This window comes from Notolepis coatsorum (assembly GCF_963971535.1).
Source record: "Notolepis coatsorum genome assembly, chromosome: 10".
Lineage (NCBI taxonomy): Eukaryota > Metazoa > Chordata > Actinopteri > Aulopiformes > Paralepididae > Notolepis > Notolepis coatsorum.
Window position 1 is genome coordinate 97557696 of NC_140174.1, and position 17883 is coordinate 97575578.

Genomic DNA, 17883 nt, shown 5'->3' on the forward strand with positions numbered 1-17883 from the left:
CTCTGTGTTGTTTGTGTGCGTGTTTCCGCTCCACAGGGCAGCAGGGGCTTGTCTCTGTTCTATGCGGAGGTGAGTCGAAACGAGGAGGGCCGGCTGAACGGCATCGAGGTCCAGAGACTGAAGGACAAACTGGGCACCAGGCAGATGCCTACAGCTGAGCTGCTGCTTGACGGCCTTCCAGCACACAGGGTCAGTTGCACATCGACACATCGTCATCGCAATCATTAAGACAGTGGATTTCGTGGGAAGCTGGGTGGTGTAGAGGTCTAAGCACTCGTCTACCACCTAGGGTTGCACGATACACAGAAACTAGAAAGGTATTGCGATACCCAGCCGTTTAAAATGGTCCAATACTCTATTTGATCAGTATTGATACTTTTAAAATAAGCCCGGTGGTGTATTTTCTACGAGTTGAGTGACCGGAACAGTGTGTGTGTGTGTGTGTGAGAGTGCACTCTTCGCATAGTAAAGCCAGGACTTGACAGTGCAAGTGGCGAGAGTCGCGAGTGTTTGAGACTAAAATAGATATAATTTATAGAATAGAATATTTAGGAGCACAAAGATTTTATTTTTTGTATTTTATTTTTTTATTATTTTTCTTTTTAAAACATAACATAAAATTAGACACACAAGCATTAACAGTAAACATCCAATGTAAATCACCATTTGAATCAATATAAATGTAGTTTACGAGATATATACCTAATACTTGCTATCTAATACATTATACATATGCTCTTGCTCGCTCTCCCCCCCCGGACCCCCACTTGGATAATCCATCCATTTTCATTCGCTTCTAACCAGGCATTACAATTCATATGCTAGCTTTTATTCTCTCCACCACTTCTAACCAGATTGCAATGTTGGTTTCACTGACACCTAAAATTCTTGCTGTATACCGGTATATATCTAGATAAATCACATCGAGATAGGTAATAACCCATACCTTCCGGCACATTTTATCCGGTTGAATCCATCGTGATGCTATCAACTTTTTAGCAGCTGTGAGACCGGATAAAACTAGTCTCTTTAGCTGTATAGGGGCTGCAAACTGAAAAACATCATTCAACAGCAATACAGAGGGATGTACAGGTATGTTCAGAAATAAGAATTCTGATAATTGCTGGGTCACTTCTTCCCAGAATATTTTAACCGGTGGGCAATCCCAATACATGTGCATAAATGTACCCTCATCCCCATTTGAACATAAGGAACATAGAGAATCTTGTTTAAGTCCCATTCTGTTCAATCTTATAGGAGTCAGGTAAATCTTATAGGAGTCAGGTATGTCCTATGAATATAATTAAGATTAATTTGTTGATGGTCCGGGTTGCGTGACGCAATTTGAACGTTTGCCCAGACTTCTTGCCAATCAAAATCTATTTCCAAGTCTGGTATATCCCTCCTCCAGACTGAGTCTAGGGGAAGGATTCCATACGAAGACGTTAGTAAGTGATGATAAAAATCAGATACGAATCCTCTCGATGTCTCTCTTTCATAGAAGAATTTGTGATATCTGTGGTGCTCAATTGGTATCCTTAATGGGACTCCATGAGCCTTCAAACAATCCAATAACTGTGCGTAAAAATAATATGTGGAACTGGTGAGGTTAAATTTGTTATGTATATCTTGATAGCTACAAAAAACCTGTTTGTTGAAAACATCTCCCAATGTGTGTATGCCCTGCTTTTCCCATTTGGGATATCTGATAGGTCGTTTTCCAATAAGGAGTGCATTGTTATTGAATAGGGGAGTATGGCTATGCCATTTATGTTGGTTAGAATTTTTTTTGTGTGTTTCACGCCATATCCGGATCACATGTGTAATAAGGGGGCCGAATTTCTATTTGCATTGCTTAATTGATAACATGGTGTATACTATGTCCTGCAGTCTATGTGGTGCTACTATATTTTCTTCTAAGTTTCTCCAGGATACAGATGCTTGGGAGTCAAACCAGGTTGTCAGTGGTCTTAAAGAGTACGCTTTAAAATAGTGGTAAAAGTCTGGAAATGCTAAACCTCCGTCGGCTTTATTTCTCTGTGCGGTGGATCTTTTTATTCATGGAGGTTTGTTATTCCAAATAAATGTATATGCGATGGAGTGTAATTTTTTCCAGTAACCATCAGGAGGGGGTAACGGTAACATTGAGCTAATGAAGTTGATTCTAGGTAAAACATCCATCTTAACTATTGATACTCGTGCCTGTACTGAGTTTTTAAGTTTGGACCACCTGTCAAAGTCGTATTTGATCTTATCTTGGAATTTTGTGTAATTGTACTTCACCGTTTGGTTTATAGTAGGGAATACCTCAACTCCTAAACATCTGAAGTGTTTTACCATTGGTATTTTTTCTGGAAGGAGTATATTCTTTGCAGGGGCATTAAGTGGTAGGAAGGCCGATTTTGGCCAATTTATCCTAAATCCCGATAGATTGCCTAAGTCATCAATCAACTTGAGAAGATGAGGCATTGAGGTGGTAGGGTTTTGCATGAACAATATTACGTCGTCCGCATATAAACTAATATGATGTTGTGTGCCCTTAATTGCTATTGGTTCTATGGATTGGGATTGTCTTATATATTGTGCTAAAGGCTCTAATGATAAAGCGAATAGTCCGGGACTAAGAGGGCAACCCTGTCTGGAAGAGCGCGATACCGGAAAGATTTCGGAGGTGATTATACCTGTTGTAATCATGGCCGATGGGTCTTTGTATAATACTTTTATCATATCAATGAATCCTTTTCCTAACCCCATCCTTTCTAGTACTGCCCATAAATAAGACCATTCCAACCTATCAAAGGCTTTCATCGCATCCAGGGACAGCATCGCTATAGGTGGGGTGTCATCCTTGCTGGCATCTAGCACATGTAATAACTGTCTTATATTATCCGTGATCAAGCGGCCTCTTATGAAACCAGTCTGATCAGGATGAACTAAAGACGTCATATGCTTTTGAAGTCTGATGGCTAATACCTTGGAATACAGCTTGATATCGGTTCCGAGGAGGCTCAAGGGTCTATAACTACCGCAATCGGTGGGGTCTTTGTCCTTTTTAAGGAGGACTGTTATGAGTGCAATATTGTCGATCTTATGAAAATTCCCCTCCTTGATTGAGTATAAAATCATATTAAGTAATAGGGGTCCAATTACATCCCAGCATGAGAGGTACATTTCTGGTGGGATACCGTCCCTTCCAGGAGCCTTACCACTTTGCATTTCAGATATAGCCTCCCTAAGTTCATCTAGTGTGATGGGTGTTTCTAACTGTTTAGCGTCATCCTCTGATAGTTTAGGAAGGTTAATTTGATTAAGATATATGTCCATTTTGTTTTGATCGAAGGCCATTTCTGATTTGTACAAGTTGGAGTAAAACTTTTTGAATGTCTCGTTAATTTTTTTAGGGTCTGTAACAAGTCCTTGCTGTGCCTTAATAGTAGGGATATCTGCAAATTTTGCGTTGGCTCGTATCTGCATAGCTAGTAGGTGACTTGGTTTAGAACCATGAAAAGTAATACTGTTGTCTTGTGCTACGTATTTGAACTTCAGATTGTTGTTTTAAAATGGCATTAATCTCTTTTTTTAACACATTAATTTGAGATTCCAATCGAACCGAGTAGTTGTATTGTAAAGAGGAAAATAACGTAGAGTAAAGCGTTTCCAGCTCTGCCAGTTTTGAACAACGATTCTTGCGTAGTTTGGAGGCAAAGACCATAGTGAAATCCTTGATAAATCCCTTTACCGCCATCCATAATATTCTGGGGTCCTGTACCGATTGCGCATTCTCCAGCAGGAATTCAACAAGAGCTTCTTTAAATTGTGTATTGAAGGAGCACAAAGATTATAGTAATGATTATATCAAGCTGACAGTTTGATGACCTAATCTCGGCAGAGTTAAGTTTAGTTTTCCAACAGTGAGGAATGGGAGGGGCTGAGGCCAAAACCCTCTCTGTCTCTCTGTACGTTCAATGATTTTAAGTAGCCAACTCTTATCTCCTGTGCTGGCACAAGCACTAACATAGCGTGGTGTGGATAAATAACACATATTATTACATGGCGTTTTAACATTCGCCGAAATGCTTGATTGTGATTGGTCAATAGCGCTCGTCAGAGGTCCGTTATTACTCGATAACGGACTTCTACAATAATGACCGCTGTGCGCAGCTATTCGCAATCAAGCCCATTGACATCAGTGCAATCAGACACTGCCGGCTGCCGGGGAAGCTGCCGGCGATGACAGGGCGGAGCGACAGAACAGAACTGCGTCTGCATTTGATCTCGTCTTGTCGATGGTGTAAAATGAAGTATATTGTTAGTAAGTTAGCCATGTAATAAGTGGGATAATGTATAGCTATACTCGGTCATTGTCGCAAAATAATTGACCTTCACTACGTTTAAAGAACACCTCGGCGAGGCGCCTCGGTATTCTAAACTCCGTGTCGGTCAATTATTTTGCGACAATGACCTCGTAGCTATACATTATCCCTTACTTATTACATGGCGTTTTAAAAGTCGCCAAAATGCTTGATTGTGATTGGTCAATAGCGCTCCGTTGCCCCTGACAGCGGTGAATTATTTCTCGATAATTCACCACTGCTACGGGCAACGCGCAATAATGACCGCTGTTAGGGGCAACAGAGCGCTATTGACCAATCACAATCAAGCATTTTGATCGCAGTCACAAAAGCTAAGCTTTACCATTATGCACAGCTGCACTACATCTGGTGCAATCAAGTCCACACACCTGCCGGCGATGACAGAGGAGCAACAGAACAACTGCGTCTGCATTTGATCTCGTCTTGTCAATGGTGTAAAATGAATTACGTATATTGTTAGTAAATTAGCCCTGTAATAAGCGGGATAATGTATAGCTATACTCGGTCATTGTCGCAAAATAATTGACCTTCACTGCGTTTAGAACACCTCGGCTGCGCCTCGGTGTTCCAGAACGCTGTGTCGGTCAATTATTTTGCGACAATGAACTCGTAGCTATACATTATCCCTTACATAACACATGGAGATTAGCTATATAGCTCAGCAGCTATAACAGAATAATTGTATTTCTTGATTATTTAAAGGGCCTGTGTCTTATAAATGGCCTTTTCCAGTGTTTAGCATTGTTTTATAGCAATGGGGGTTTGTATCAATGGGTCCGTTTCTCTAATCCTCATTTTGGCGGATTGCTCTAATTCAGTTGAGACAATCTCCTCCCCCAGTGAACTAAGCTATTCTGATTTGACTCGCTATCCTACGTAGCAAGGAGCTGATCTGCAGTAACGCCCCCTCTATGGTTGTAGCGCAACCATTCGCTCAACAACAGAGCGGAGCGGAAATACCAGACACTTCCTCAAGCGGGTTTTGACAGAGAGGCAGAGAACGAGCGAGGGAGAGAGAGATAGAGAGGGAGAGAGAGAGAGAGGGAGAGAGAGAGATAGAGAGGGACAGGAGCTTCTGTCGGGAAACACACACGCATTTACACACACACAACCTCGACCGGCTTGCGGGGAAACACACACAACCTCGACCGGCGAGCGGGGAAACACGCATTTACACACACACAACCTCGACCGGCGCGGGGAAACACGCATTTACACACACACAACCTCGACCGGCGCGCGGGGAAACACACACATTTACACACACACACAACCTCGACCGGCGCGCAGGGTGGGTCTTCTCCCGGAGCACTCACATATCACTGTCAAAATATCTTTGACTCCCACGCGCACGCCCATATTCCGATCCGTGCAATAATATTTACAGGGGTATATATTGTCATTTGAAACGAGTTACCAGTGCATTGTCCCGTGGGATTTATGCCCCCTGTGGCGAAATGTATTAGTATCCCCCTCAATCTTTCTATCTCTCTCTCTGTCTGCCAGTCGCAGACTGTGGGTGACTGTCACTCAAAGCGCTTATGGGCGGAGCCAGGCCAAAACAGCTTGAAATCTTGAAGTCGGAAAATTTTGCTTTTGAGTACTTGATTAAAAATATAAAACAATGCATTTTTTTGAAAAAAACTTTACAGATGTGTTCCATAGACTCACAGTAATTGTGTAAAGTTGCCCAAATAGTGAAAGGAATAGCAATGCATGTCCCCTTTAAGTTTCAACAGCGTAAAAATATTTTCTGTTATTTTATTAAGAAATGATTGCATAAATTTTTTTCCATGTTCTGTCATCTGATATTATATTCCATTACTGTTCCTCATGTTTTAGGTTTTTGCCGTGGTATCGTTTTAGGTATTGTGAATGATACTTAGGCTGGTATCGGTATCAAAGTAAACATTTTGGTATTGTGACAACACTACTACCACCGCAGGGTTTACTTGCCTGCAGCGGTACCTCTAGCTTGGTTAATCGTCGAACACAATTGGTTTGCGGGTGGGAAGACAGTGGGGTGTGACTCCTACTGTTCAGCAGGGAGGGGATCTGGGGGAGATAACGTGAACCTCTGTGCGTGTTACGCTCTCCCAGTGAAGAAGTGGCTGGTGACTCCACATCTATCGGAGGAGGCATGTGGTCAGGGGTGTAATTATAGGGGGGGACACGGGGGACATGTCCCCTGCATCTGGCCACCTGTCTTTGCATAACAACAGCCCATGTCGTCTAGGGGTGGGAATCACCAATTTCATCATGATACGATACGATATCGATTCTTTGGACAACGATACGATATTTGCCGATATCACAAAGTCTCTCACGATACAATACGATTAGATTAGATTCAGGTGCCTGCAATCGATATGAGATGATATCATATGCCCATTTAACACAATCAGTAACATTTAGATCAACTAAAAAAAGGTAACGAAAATATCATTTGACATTTGTATTTTTGAGCTCTTCCAGACATTTAAAGGAAAATCAATCTATTGTTTTTAATACAAATAGACCTCCTGTTCACTGTAAAGTGCCACGTTTTGATATATTGAGCTTTAAACTTTAAGCTCCATTTTTTGGAACTCAAAACTCAACCTAAAACCCCTCCCTACCTCCCTCTCCCAAACCGTTCCTACAACAATTTGTTGATGTTGCATGATCATGTATAGGCCTACATTTATTATGTATTATATTGTTTATGTTTAAATAACATTTAAACATCAAACTCCTCTGACCTCATCTGGTCTTTCCAAAGACGCGCGCACACACACACACAGAAAGGGAGAATGCTATGCTGTAACGTCTACACACATGGTGCTACTGCTGTTGTTCTTGGGCGGATATGAGACTCGCCACAGGATTTTCAAAATAAGAGTATCGATATGAATCGATCTTATTACATTGCATCGATCCGATTCGATTGTTGATAATTACATCGATGTATCGATCTGGATCGATGTATCGTCCCACCCCTAATGTCGTCAGGTGTGCTCAAATACATAGCACCCCTCCCCTCAAAGTTAGGTGTAAACAGTCTGTGTGATTGCCATGAAATGCAACAGCATTGCTTGGTGTCTGTGAAATATCTGTCTATGACCTTGTTGTATTTAAAAGCCTCTAGGCTGTTGTTTTATACATTGTAGATAATAGATAGCGCAATCTCTCTCTCTCTCTCTCTCTCTCTCTCTCTCTCTCTCTCTCTCTCTCTCTCTCTCTCTCTCTCTCTCTCTCTCTCTCTCTCCTCTCTCTCTCTCTCACACAACGCAGTACGCACGTTCCGAGACTCGTGCGGCGTTATGACTTGTCATAAGTGAATTGTAGAAACAACTCACCAAAATGGACTATTGCACAACTGATTAAAAAAAAATCGACGAAACCCCCCCCACCCCCGCAACCTTACAACTATACGTAGCACCGTACGTAACAGCCACCCTCCCGCCGTGCAATACCTTGGCTTTTACTGAAACTACGCCACTGACCACGCCCCCAAATGTGTCCCCTCCACCATTGAAAACAAAATTACGACCTTGCATGGGGATCATCCCTATGTTCCCCGGGTCCTATGTTCCCCGCTTGATTGATTAATAGATTGAAAATCTTATAAATCTTTATTATTTTATTAATTATTAATGTCCGCCTTGTTTCGAACTGGTTAAGCTTAGGCCCTCTTTCGAAGTTGGTTAAGGTTAGAGTTTGGAATCAGGGCTGGTGGTCTAAAATTTTCAATCAATCAATCAATCAAGCGGCGAACATAGGACCCGGGGAACATAGGACCCGGGGAACATAGGACCCGGGGAACATAGACATGCTCCCCTTGCATGTGGTAGTCTACACCCTCCCCAAACCAACTGATAAAAAAAGCTGTCTTTTAAATGACCTTCACTTAGGCCATGGTTACACTTACGACGTTTCATTTTCGAATTATTTCGTTTGCATGTCCAAGTTAAAGGGCAACGCCGTTTTGGCAGGAACATGCGTTTTCCTAGCGGCAACGCTCAAATGGTGTTTTCGTTTTGAAAACTCCCCGACTACAGTGCCATGTAATTTGCGCAAGCCAGAAACGGAGCCGCTCATGCCCACGCCAATGCGCAGTAGTAGACACCAACGCCAAATTCTCCCCTGGCTGGACCTCGACTCCGTCCATTAGTCCAAACATCAGAACTATTTCTGGGAGTCACTTGCAATATCGCGCTATAATTAATATAATTTGCTGTCTCCCGACACCAACCGGCCAATTGTTTGTATTGAGCCGTATTGTATTGTACCCATTCTGCAATCTGTTAAATAACGTTTTCATCCATTCATTCTACTAGCATTAATGTTACTAGGTTAATGTACGCTAGCCACAATGCTATACTATTATAATGGCACATCCCAATCACGTTAGCATGTAAGCTAACAAAATCAGCTATCTTTTTGTGAAACTCTCCGCTCTTGGTGGTAAATTGTGTTGATGTTGGTTTTGTTTTCATCAACAAATGAGGCAGAACACACAGTGAATGTATCGGTTTTTGTTTATTGCACTTTGTTTCTTGCTGAAAAATGTATGCTATGTTGCTAAATGGCTCACGTGAGGTATTTTAAAGATGGTGGCTTTGTTGTTTTTGGGCAAGAAGTGTAGTGACGCGTTCAACCTTTCTGATTGGTTGTAAATGGCCTTCATGTTTGAACTACATCGCCACCTACTGCTTTGGCATTGTACTACATGTATATCACTGATTCTTGAGAGTCGGGACAAAACACTTTTTAATATTATATTTTGAGAATGCACACTATATTGATTAGAGTTGTATATTCATGTAGAGAAAGGTCTGAGCTATTTAACCATGTAAAGGTGCGGGCTCTACATAGAAAAACATTTTCAACAAATTCACATGTTTCCCTTTGAAACTTGATTTGTGTTAACTTTGTCAGACACACAAAAAAGTATATAATTCTAATTATTCCAGTCCAACAAGAATCTAAAGTTCTGAAGTATGTTGTAATAGTGTTTAGTTACTCTGGTATGCAATCAAAATTATAATATATAAACCTCAGGTGTAATTTCACACTATTCTGAAAACCCAGATTTAGAAATATCTGCATTTTCAAACTTTGTTTTTAATTTTGATATGATAAAAAAAAGATCATTAAGTAAATAAGACAAGAGGATGAAGATCTGATGCTCCTTTATTACTTAAACAACATAAACTGAGGAAGGAATTTGTATTTCCCCCAAAATTAACAAAAACAAACATCTGACGGTGTTGACAAAGATCTGACGGTGTTGACGAGAAACTGACGGAGTTGACAAAATTGTATATGCATCTCTGATAAATGAACACATGCATTTTTTAAACAGATGGAAGTGACAATGATAAGAACTAATAACTCCTTGTCTTATACTGAACATTTTGTTAACCTAATTGTAATAACAACAAACTTTACATACACCGTTTCCAACTATTACAAAATGCACTGTTTCCAACAACAAAAACAGTAATGGAGACCAGGACCCCTTCTTCTCATCCCTGTTTTCATCTACCTCTTCTACACCACTTCCTGATCTTCACTTTCTCACCCACTTCTCCGCTTCGTTTCCTTCTGCATTTCCGATTAGTTTCACTATGATGTCTTGAACTGGGCAGAAACAGAACCTTTTCTGTTGGACCATGGGGATGCAGAAATTCCACTTTCACATCTTGTTGATCAGTATCCACATCGATGGTCTTGGCTAGCCACCAGTGGTCAGCATATTAGGGCGGGCCATACTTTTGTGAAAACATGAATTTTAAAGAAATCTTAACATGAGGGGTGTCTAAAATATGTGTTTATTGTGGGGAATTCAAATATAGGATAATTTTTCGGATATGATAACTCTAACCTACATCATTTTGGATTTCAAAATGGCAGATTTGACAATTTTTCACCCCTTCGCAGGGCTGGACTGGGGGAATTATTCAGGCCAGGAAATATAGTGCGAAATATAGCCCAAGTCAGGCCACTTTTTAAGCAGGGGGTCTGGGGGTCCCCCACCAGGAAGATTTTTGTTACAAAGACTTAATTCCCTGCATGCTGGTGCAGGACCTTTAAAATGTTTACCCTTTAAATGCCATTGTTTGTGATGGCATCACAAATTATTGTTAAAAAAACACACACAAACATTTAAATATTTTCAATATACCAAATGCAAAGTGGATTTTTCTGGGGGGGGTTATTACAGGCTAATAATTGTTATAATCATCATGTGTCAATGATTAGCAACAACACTGATTTTGATGGATTTTTTGTTTTTGTAATGTCAGACTTAACAACTCTTATCAGAAAAGTGAGAGTATTTCATTTCTAATCTGACATTACAAGAACAATGAAAAATTTAAATAGTTATCAGGACTGAAGTTGAATAAAAGATTTATGGGGGGGAAAAGTGACAGGGGATGATGATGATGCATGGTAACGTTAGCTATGTTAGCTAGCTAGCATGTTTATTTTTATCAATGACTAACCTGCTGGTCCTGTGGTGCAAGAAAACATTTGGTCAATGTTGCCACATTTAGCGGCATCTCCTGCAAGGGCCTTTATTTTTATTTCTCTCTCCCTCTCTGCTCCATGCTTCCTCTTTTTTTCCACTGTTGAAGTGTTGAAACATTTAATTTCCAGTAATTTCCATCTGACTGTTCTGTGAAATACAAGCAGTCAGCAGCAGTATGTATTTTTCTCTCCCTCCCTCTCTGCTCCACCTTCCTCTTTTTTCCACTGTTGAAACATTTCATTTCCAGTCATTTCCATCTTGACTGTTCTGTGCAATACAAGCAGTAAGCAGTATGTATTTTTCTCTTTCCCTCTGCTCGACCCTTCCTCTTTTTTCACTGTCCATTTTCAAGCGCAGGTTATGCTTGAAATGTTTTGTCTTTCGCTGTCTCTTCCTGTCATTTTGCAGAAGTGCCATTCCATTCGCCATCTCCACTGTCAATCAGTTGTATGGCCTGGTCCCGCCTCCACCAATCACATGCGGCTCCCTTTGTGTGTGTGTGACAGACAGACAGACAGACAGACAGAGCTCCCGATGGCCAGTCCGGGCCTTCGCCATACATGGATGCCAACATGAATCTGAAGGAAATCCTAACATGCAAAGTGTCTAAATTATGTGTTTCTTAATGGGGAATTTAAATATGAGTAAAATTTTTGGGATAGGATAACTCTAACCTACATCATTCCCTTTCGAAGATTTTAAAAGATATGGGAAATAATTTATAATGACAAAGCCATCAATAGCACTATCCATCGTCACACGTGCAGAGTTCAGGAAGAAATCCTGCACAGTCTGTGTTACACCCTGTATGAATGTTGGCCTTTTCTGAGGATGCTCCCTTTCTCTCATTAACTTATAGATTAACCCAAAGTCTTTCATTTGTTGAAGAAGACGATACTTTTTAAGAATCGTGCCTGATGACACACTCAGTGCTGGTTTTTGGCGCCGTGGGCCAGGAGTTTGTTTGTTTGTCTTCAGCTCTCTTCTGAGGATGTGCTGGAATAGCAGGGCCTTTTGGATTTTCTGATTCCTTACTTTGCTTCCTGATAGCATATTCTTTGTTTCCGTGCCTGGAGAGTCCAGTGGTGATGTATTTGTAGCCTTTTTTCAGCACATTATTGTTTTTCTCAGGTTGTTTTGTTGCTTTGTTACATTTGTAATCTTCTCTTTTAAAGTTTGTATTTCTCTTGAATGCCTTTTTCGCGTTTTACTTTGTTTCTGTTCCTGTCTGAGAGACTCTGCGCTGTTTGGCATTGTTATCTAGAATATCCTGATCTGGGGGGGTGTCTGCCTCCAGCACCGCACCTTCACAGGACCTTTTCAATCTGCACCTTTTTTGGACCTCTCTCCAATATTTTCTCCGATACCTCTGTGCCCTGTCTCCCATCTTGTCTATTTCTTTTTTTTTATCCACTTTTTCTTCCATTTTCTATATTTTCTCCCATCCCAATTTCGTATCATCCAATTCAACCCTCCCCTGTCACGGACGCTGTTTCTTGCCTCCCACAAGCCGGCTGCAATGTGGACTAAGTCATACATAGCACAAGTCCCCTCCGGTACTTGAGGTAACAGCAGTCGCATCTTTTCACCTGCGCAGCTCGATCTCTCAGTGGCGAGGAGTAACGCGTGGGAGGCTCACGCTGCCCCCGACACTTCCTGATTCTACTGCGCAGGCGCACCAACCAACCTGTAGGAGTCGCTGTCCACAACGCCCGATCCCCACCCATCAGTTTCCCACCCCCTAATACGGCCAATGTGTATTAGTATGAACGACCAGCTAAACTGAAAGCAATGTGGAGCGCTGGGCTCGAACAGGCGAGCCCAGCGTCTCTGTCATTTGTGGCGAGCGCCTTGCCCACTACGCCACGTAGCCGCCCCCCATCTTGTCTATTTCTATTACTTTTTTTTGCCCATGCTCTAAAAGTCAGAAGTGTATTGTAATGCATGCTATTATATGCACACTTCTGTGCAGATACAACTCTGAAATAACATTTAAATCCTTTACCATGTTCAAAAATAGTATAATAATAGCATATTATGAGGTTATTAATGGATTTGTCAACTCCGTCAGCTTACACGTCAACTCCGTCAGACACAAAATCTGATGGAGTTGACGTCTGACAGAGTTGACAAAAGGGCACACATTTTCCCTCCAAGCCTGTATTGTGCACTGCAGCTAGCTAGTTTTTTGGCAGTTGCTAGCTGTCTTAATAATCTCACTGAAACACTTGAATTCAATCCACTATTGTTTTTTAAAAGTATAATAACGGAGAGACGGTGTTGACATGTTCCAGCTGTGACCATCGGAATATTGACATTGTTTGTCTAAAATATCAAAAAGTGTAAAACTTACCAGACCATGTGTGGTAGTGTTGCATTCACCACATTCAGGGGAAGGAAAAGGGGTCCTCAGGGATAGAGCTGGCCATGCTATTGCCTGATTTAATTAGGTTTATGAAAAGGTCTGACAGAGTTGACATAAACTGAGGACACAACTTTGATAGGTAGATTTCTATGGACAATATTATTTTAGTTTCATGGCATGCATTGTTTTATACATGTATAACCATTATCTTTGATTTGATATGTATGTTTTCACAAGTGGAGAGGTCTTTCAAGCTTGTTTGGGCTGGTCAATAATGTGACCCCTTGCTGAGGACAAGATAATTAACATGGGAGCTTCTAACCACAGATTATACATTTAAACAAATATCCCCCAAAAAACAAATATATGTGCTAAAACATAACATCAGTATACACAATACCTTTAGATGTAACTTTGTGAGTATATCACTCATTATGAATTTCTTTCTTTTTTATATAAATTAGACTTTTCTATGTAGGACATGTTTTGTCCCAACTCTCAAGAATCAGTGATATACATCACTCTGTGCTCACGAGACAAAACGACGTCTAACTTGCCTGCCAATACGCAGCGTTCTGAAAAGCTAAATGAAACGAATCGTTTTGGCTATAATGTAACCACAGCCTCAATAATGTTTATGTCGGGAGCCAAGCTGTCTCTTTCAAATGAGCTTCACCTAGTGATGTTTACAGTACGTTGGGAGCCAAGCTAACTCTTTCAAATGAGCTTCACCTAGTGATGTTTACAGTACGTTGGGAGCCAAGCTAACTCTTTCAAATGAGCTTCACCTAGTGATGTTTTCGTCAAGAGCCACAAGTTCTCTCTTTCAAATGAGCTACTCAGGATTTTAGTGTTTACCATTGAAGACTTTGCCAAGGGGATCAATAAAGGAATATAATGTCTAGTCTTGTCTTATCTTATCTTATGTATGTATCAAAGAAGAATGTTACATCTTAGCTTCTTGGAAGTTAGGTGTTTACTGTTGACCATTGAAGAATTTGCTATGTATCTACCAAAGAATAATTTTACATCTTAGCTACTTGGGATATAATGTGAAGAATGTTCTCTGTGTGCAGTTGTCTGATGAAGGGAGAGGTGTGGCCTCCATAGCGAGCATGCTGACTGTGACCAGGATCCACAACAGTATGGCTGCAGCAGCAGCCATGAGACGGTAGGACATCATATTTGTGCACTATGCCCCTGATTCTGTCACAAACGTGTGATGGGATGAATCTGATTTTGTGTGTGTGTGTGTGTGTGTGTGTGTGTGTGTGTGTGTGTGTGTGTGTGTGTGTGTGTGTGTGTGTGTGTGTGTGTGTGTGTGTGTGTGTGTGTGTGTGTGTGTGTGTGTGTGTGTGTGTGTGTGTGTGTGTGTGTGTGTGTGTGTGTGTGTGTGTGTGTGTGTGTGAGTGAGACAGTGTGGTCCAGTTGGCTCGTGACTATGCCACCCGTCGCACTGCCTTCGGTAAGGTCCTGAAAGACCATCCACTCCACATGCAGACCCTTGCTAGAATGGAGGTAAGCTGGCATTGGATGTCTGCTGTCAACTATCAGGTCTCAGTGCTTCATTCCAAAACAACTATACTAAACTAAAAACAATGCTGATTTATTTAGCACATAATACCACACGTATGCCAAAGCTCTGAACAATTTTGCACATATTAATTTACTTTGACACTAATTGACAGTTAAGGAGTCATTGAGAGTTAATTGAATATGTCAAACTAAATGAACGTGTGGAAAACAGTTTTTTGTGTGTGAGATCACGTGCTAAATAAATAAGCAACAATACAGAAGGTTAACCCTTTCACTACCACACTACAGACGGTTAACTGTCTGTAGTGTGGTAGTGAAAGGTTAACCTTCTGTAGTGTGGTAGTGAAAGGTTAACCTTCTGTAGTGTGGTAGTGAAAGGGTTAAAAGGACACTTCACCTAAAAGAAAACAACAACAATGGTTTACTTTGCACACAGTATCGCACGTAAACCGAAACTGTAAACGGTCTTATTAACACATTGGACGCCAGACCTTACCCCCAGAACCCACCTCACCCCTGCCCACTTTGACAACCTAGGATGGCTTAGAGTAGACGACAGAGTACAGCAACTTGCAATGGGCCTGGTCTACAAGATACACTATACGACTAAGGTACCCATGTACATGTCAAAATACTTCCCAAAGGTCAGTGAATACCACAACCACTACACCAGAGGAAGCTCAACAAATCATGTTAAACCCAGATTCGGCTCAAACAAGGGACTAAACACGTTTTGCAATTATGCCACATCAATGTGGAACGCCCTACCAAAAGCTGTAAAGGAATGTGAATCCCTACCCACATTCAAAACCGCTCTTAAAGAGCACCTACAGGAGGCTGCAATTTGAAACTGGCCACCGTAAATGCCCAAAACCCCCACCAAATCAAATCAAATCAAATTTATTTATAGGGCCCGACAACACACGTTAATGTCCCCATGGGCCGTACAGGTCTTCTTTAAACAAGTCAAGAAGACAACATAACAATAAGTCAAGAACAGAACAAGAACACCATAGGGTCCAAACATTTTTTAGATGAATGCAAATAAATGAAAGAATGCAAGCACTCCCAGACATACCCCACGCGAAGGTAAGGAAAAACTCACTAAAACCTAACAATAGGGAAAAAAAGCTCCACAGGCAATGTGGAGGAGAGAAACCTTAGAAGGGCCGTTCAAGGGGGGATCTCCCTTCTTAGATGTCGGTGATAGTAGTGTTGCAGACGGACAGTTGGTAAGCATGCACTCATGTGTGTGGTGAAACACAGATGAGTGCATGCAATAGCAACTGTACATTTTGAAAAATTAAAGATAGAGCTAATAGCGATAGCAACTGAACATTTTGAAAGATTAAAGATAGAGTTGATAGCGGATCTATTTGAGGCAGAGGGGCGGCGCAAGAGGGTCACGTCCTCCCCGTCTTAGTCACCACCTCCTAATAGACAGTCTCCTCCCCACCGCATGTATATATTCCCTCCCCGCCGTATGTATATTTCTCTCCCACCCACCCACCCCCTCCTAATGTACAGTCCCCTCCCCATTATATGTATATACTCTGTCAGGATCTAGGGGTAACAGTACTGTATATTTGAATACCATTTAAGTCACAAATGTATCGGTACTAAATACCTATATGTCCCTATGCCATAAATGTCATGTATGTTGTGTATGTCATAAATGTCTATATGAATTGAAAATGGGGGACCCTGATGGAAACAAGACAAACGTCTTTCTCAGGTCTGCATCCCCTTAACAATTGTGTGTATTGAGCCGTACTGTATTGTACCCATTCTGCAATCTGTTAAATAAAGTTTTCATTCATTCATTCATTCATTCAGACCCAAGTATAGTCGGGTTAACTCGCCGACGCTTGAGCGCCAATCACGAGTATAGTCGGATTTTTATTGTTATTTCTTTTATTAGCGATATCCATTCATTTTCATCCATCCAACCTGATGTTATCTTTGGCAATTGGTCTGAGCTTGCAAAAGGGCAAATACCGTCTCCCGGATGGTATTGCACATCATTGGATTGGATTGGCTGGGGATGTGCATAAAAAAAAAGTCCAGTCCAGGTTTTCCTTCTCGGGCATGTAGTATATTATACCACATTGACTGGGGACACTCTGAGCAGCGTGGATTATGTGTTTTGGATATAACGTTGGATAAATCTCCTTAGCAAATGATCTCAATTCCTTCTATGCGAGGTTTGAGGCTGTGAATAACAACACCAGCCTACAAGCCACGGCAATGGGGGGGGGGGGGGGGGGGTCTGCTGATGGAGACTCAGTGTTCAGGGTAACAGAGCATGAGGTGAGATGGATCTTTAAAAAAGTGAATATCAGGAAGGCAGCAGGACCGGACGGCATCCCCGGCCGCGTCCTAAAAGTCTGTGCCGACCAACTGGCCCCGGTATTCACTGACATCTTCAAACTGTCCTTGGAACAGGCTGTCATCCCCACCTGTCTGAAGAAGTCCACCATCATCCCTGTACCCAAAAAATCTACGCCCGCTTGCCTCAACGACTACCGCCCTGTAGCCCTCACCTCCATAGCCATGAAGTGCTTTGAGAAGCTAGTGAAGGGCTACATCTGTTCCTCCCTCCCCATCAACCTGGACCCCCTGCAATTTGCATATCGCCCCAACAGGTCCACGGAGGACGCCATAGCCCATGTGCTGCACACAGCAGCATCACACCTGGACAAGAGGCAGGGGAACTATGTGAGAATGCTGTTCATCGACTACAGCTCAGCATTCAATACCATAGTCCCCTCCAAACTCATAGCCAAGCTCAGGGACCTGGGCTTGAACTATGACCTCTGCCAGTGGGTCCTGGACTTCCTGACGGGCAGACCCCAGGTGGTAAGAGCAGGCAACTGCACCTCCTCATCCATCACGCTCAACATAGGGGCCCCCCAGGGCTGTGTTCTGAGCCCCCTCCTCTACTCCCTGTACACACATGACTGCGTGGCACAGCGGAACAACAACACAATCATCAAATTTGCTGATGACACAGTAGTGGTGGGCCTGATCTCTGCCAACGACGAGAGGGCCTACCTGGAAGAGGTAGAGAATCTGTCACAGTGGTGTCAGGA

The 17883-nt window shown here is 42.0% G+C and overlaps 1 protein-coding gene across 2 annotated transcripts in view; it reads left to right on the top strand.

Annotated features, from left to right (window-relative positions):
• Positions 1-17883, top strand: part of LOC311235159 (acyl-CoA dehydrogenase family member 11) — a 49169-nt gene that overhangs the window by 5379 nt on the left and 25907 nt on the right. The window contains exons 6-8 of one of the 2 annotated variants that reach the window (XM_084322518.1): positions 37-189; positions 14332-14426; positions 14674-14773. In XM_084322518.1, coding sequence (XP_084178644.1) covers positions 37-189; positions 14332-14426; positions 14674-14773 — 348 coding nt within the window. The remainder of the gene's footprint in view (positions 1-36; positions 190-14331; positions 14427-14673; positions 14774-17883) is intronic. The other variant, XM_084322519.1, reaches the window with a different exon arrangement.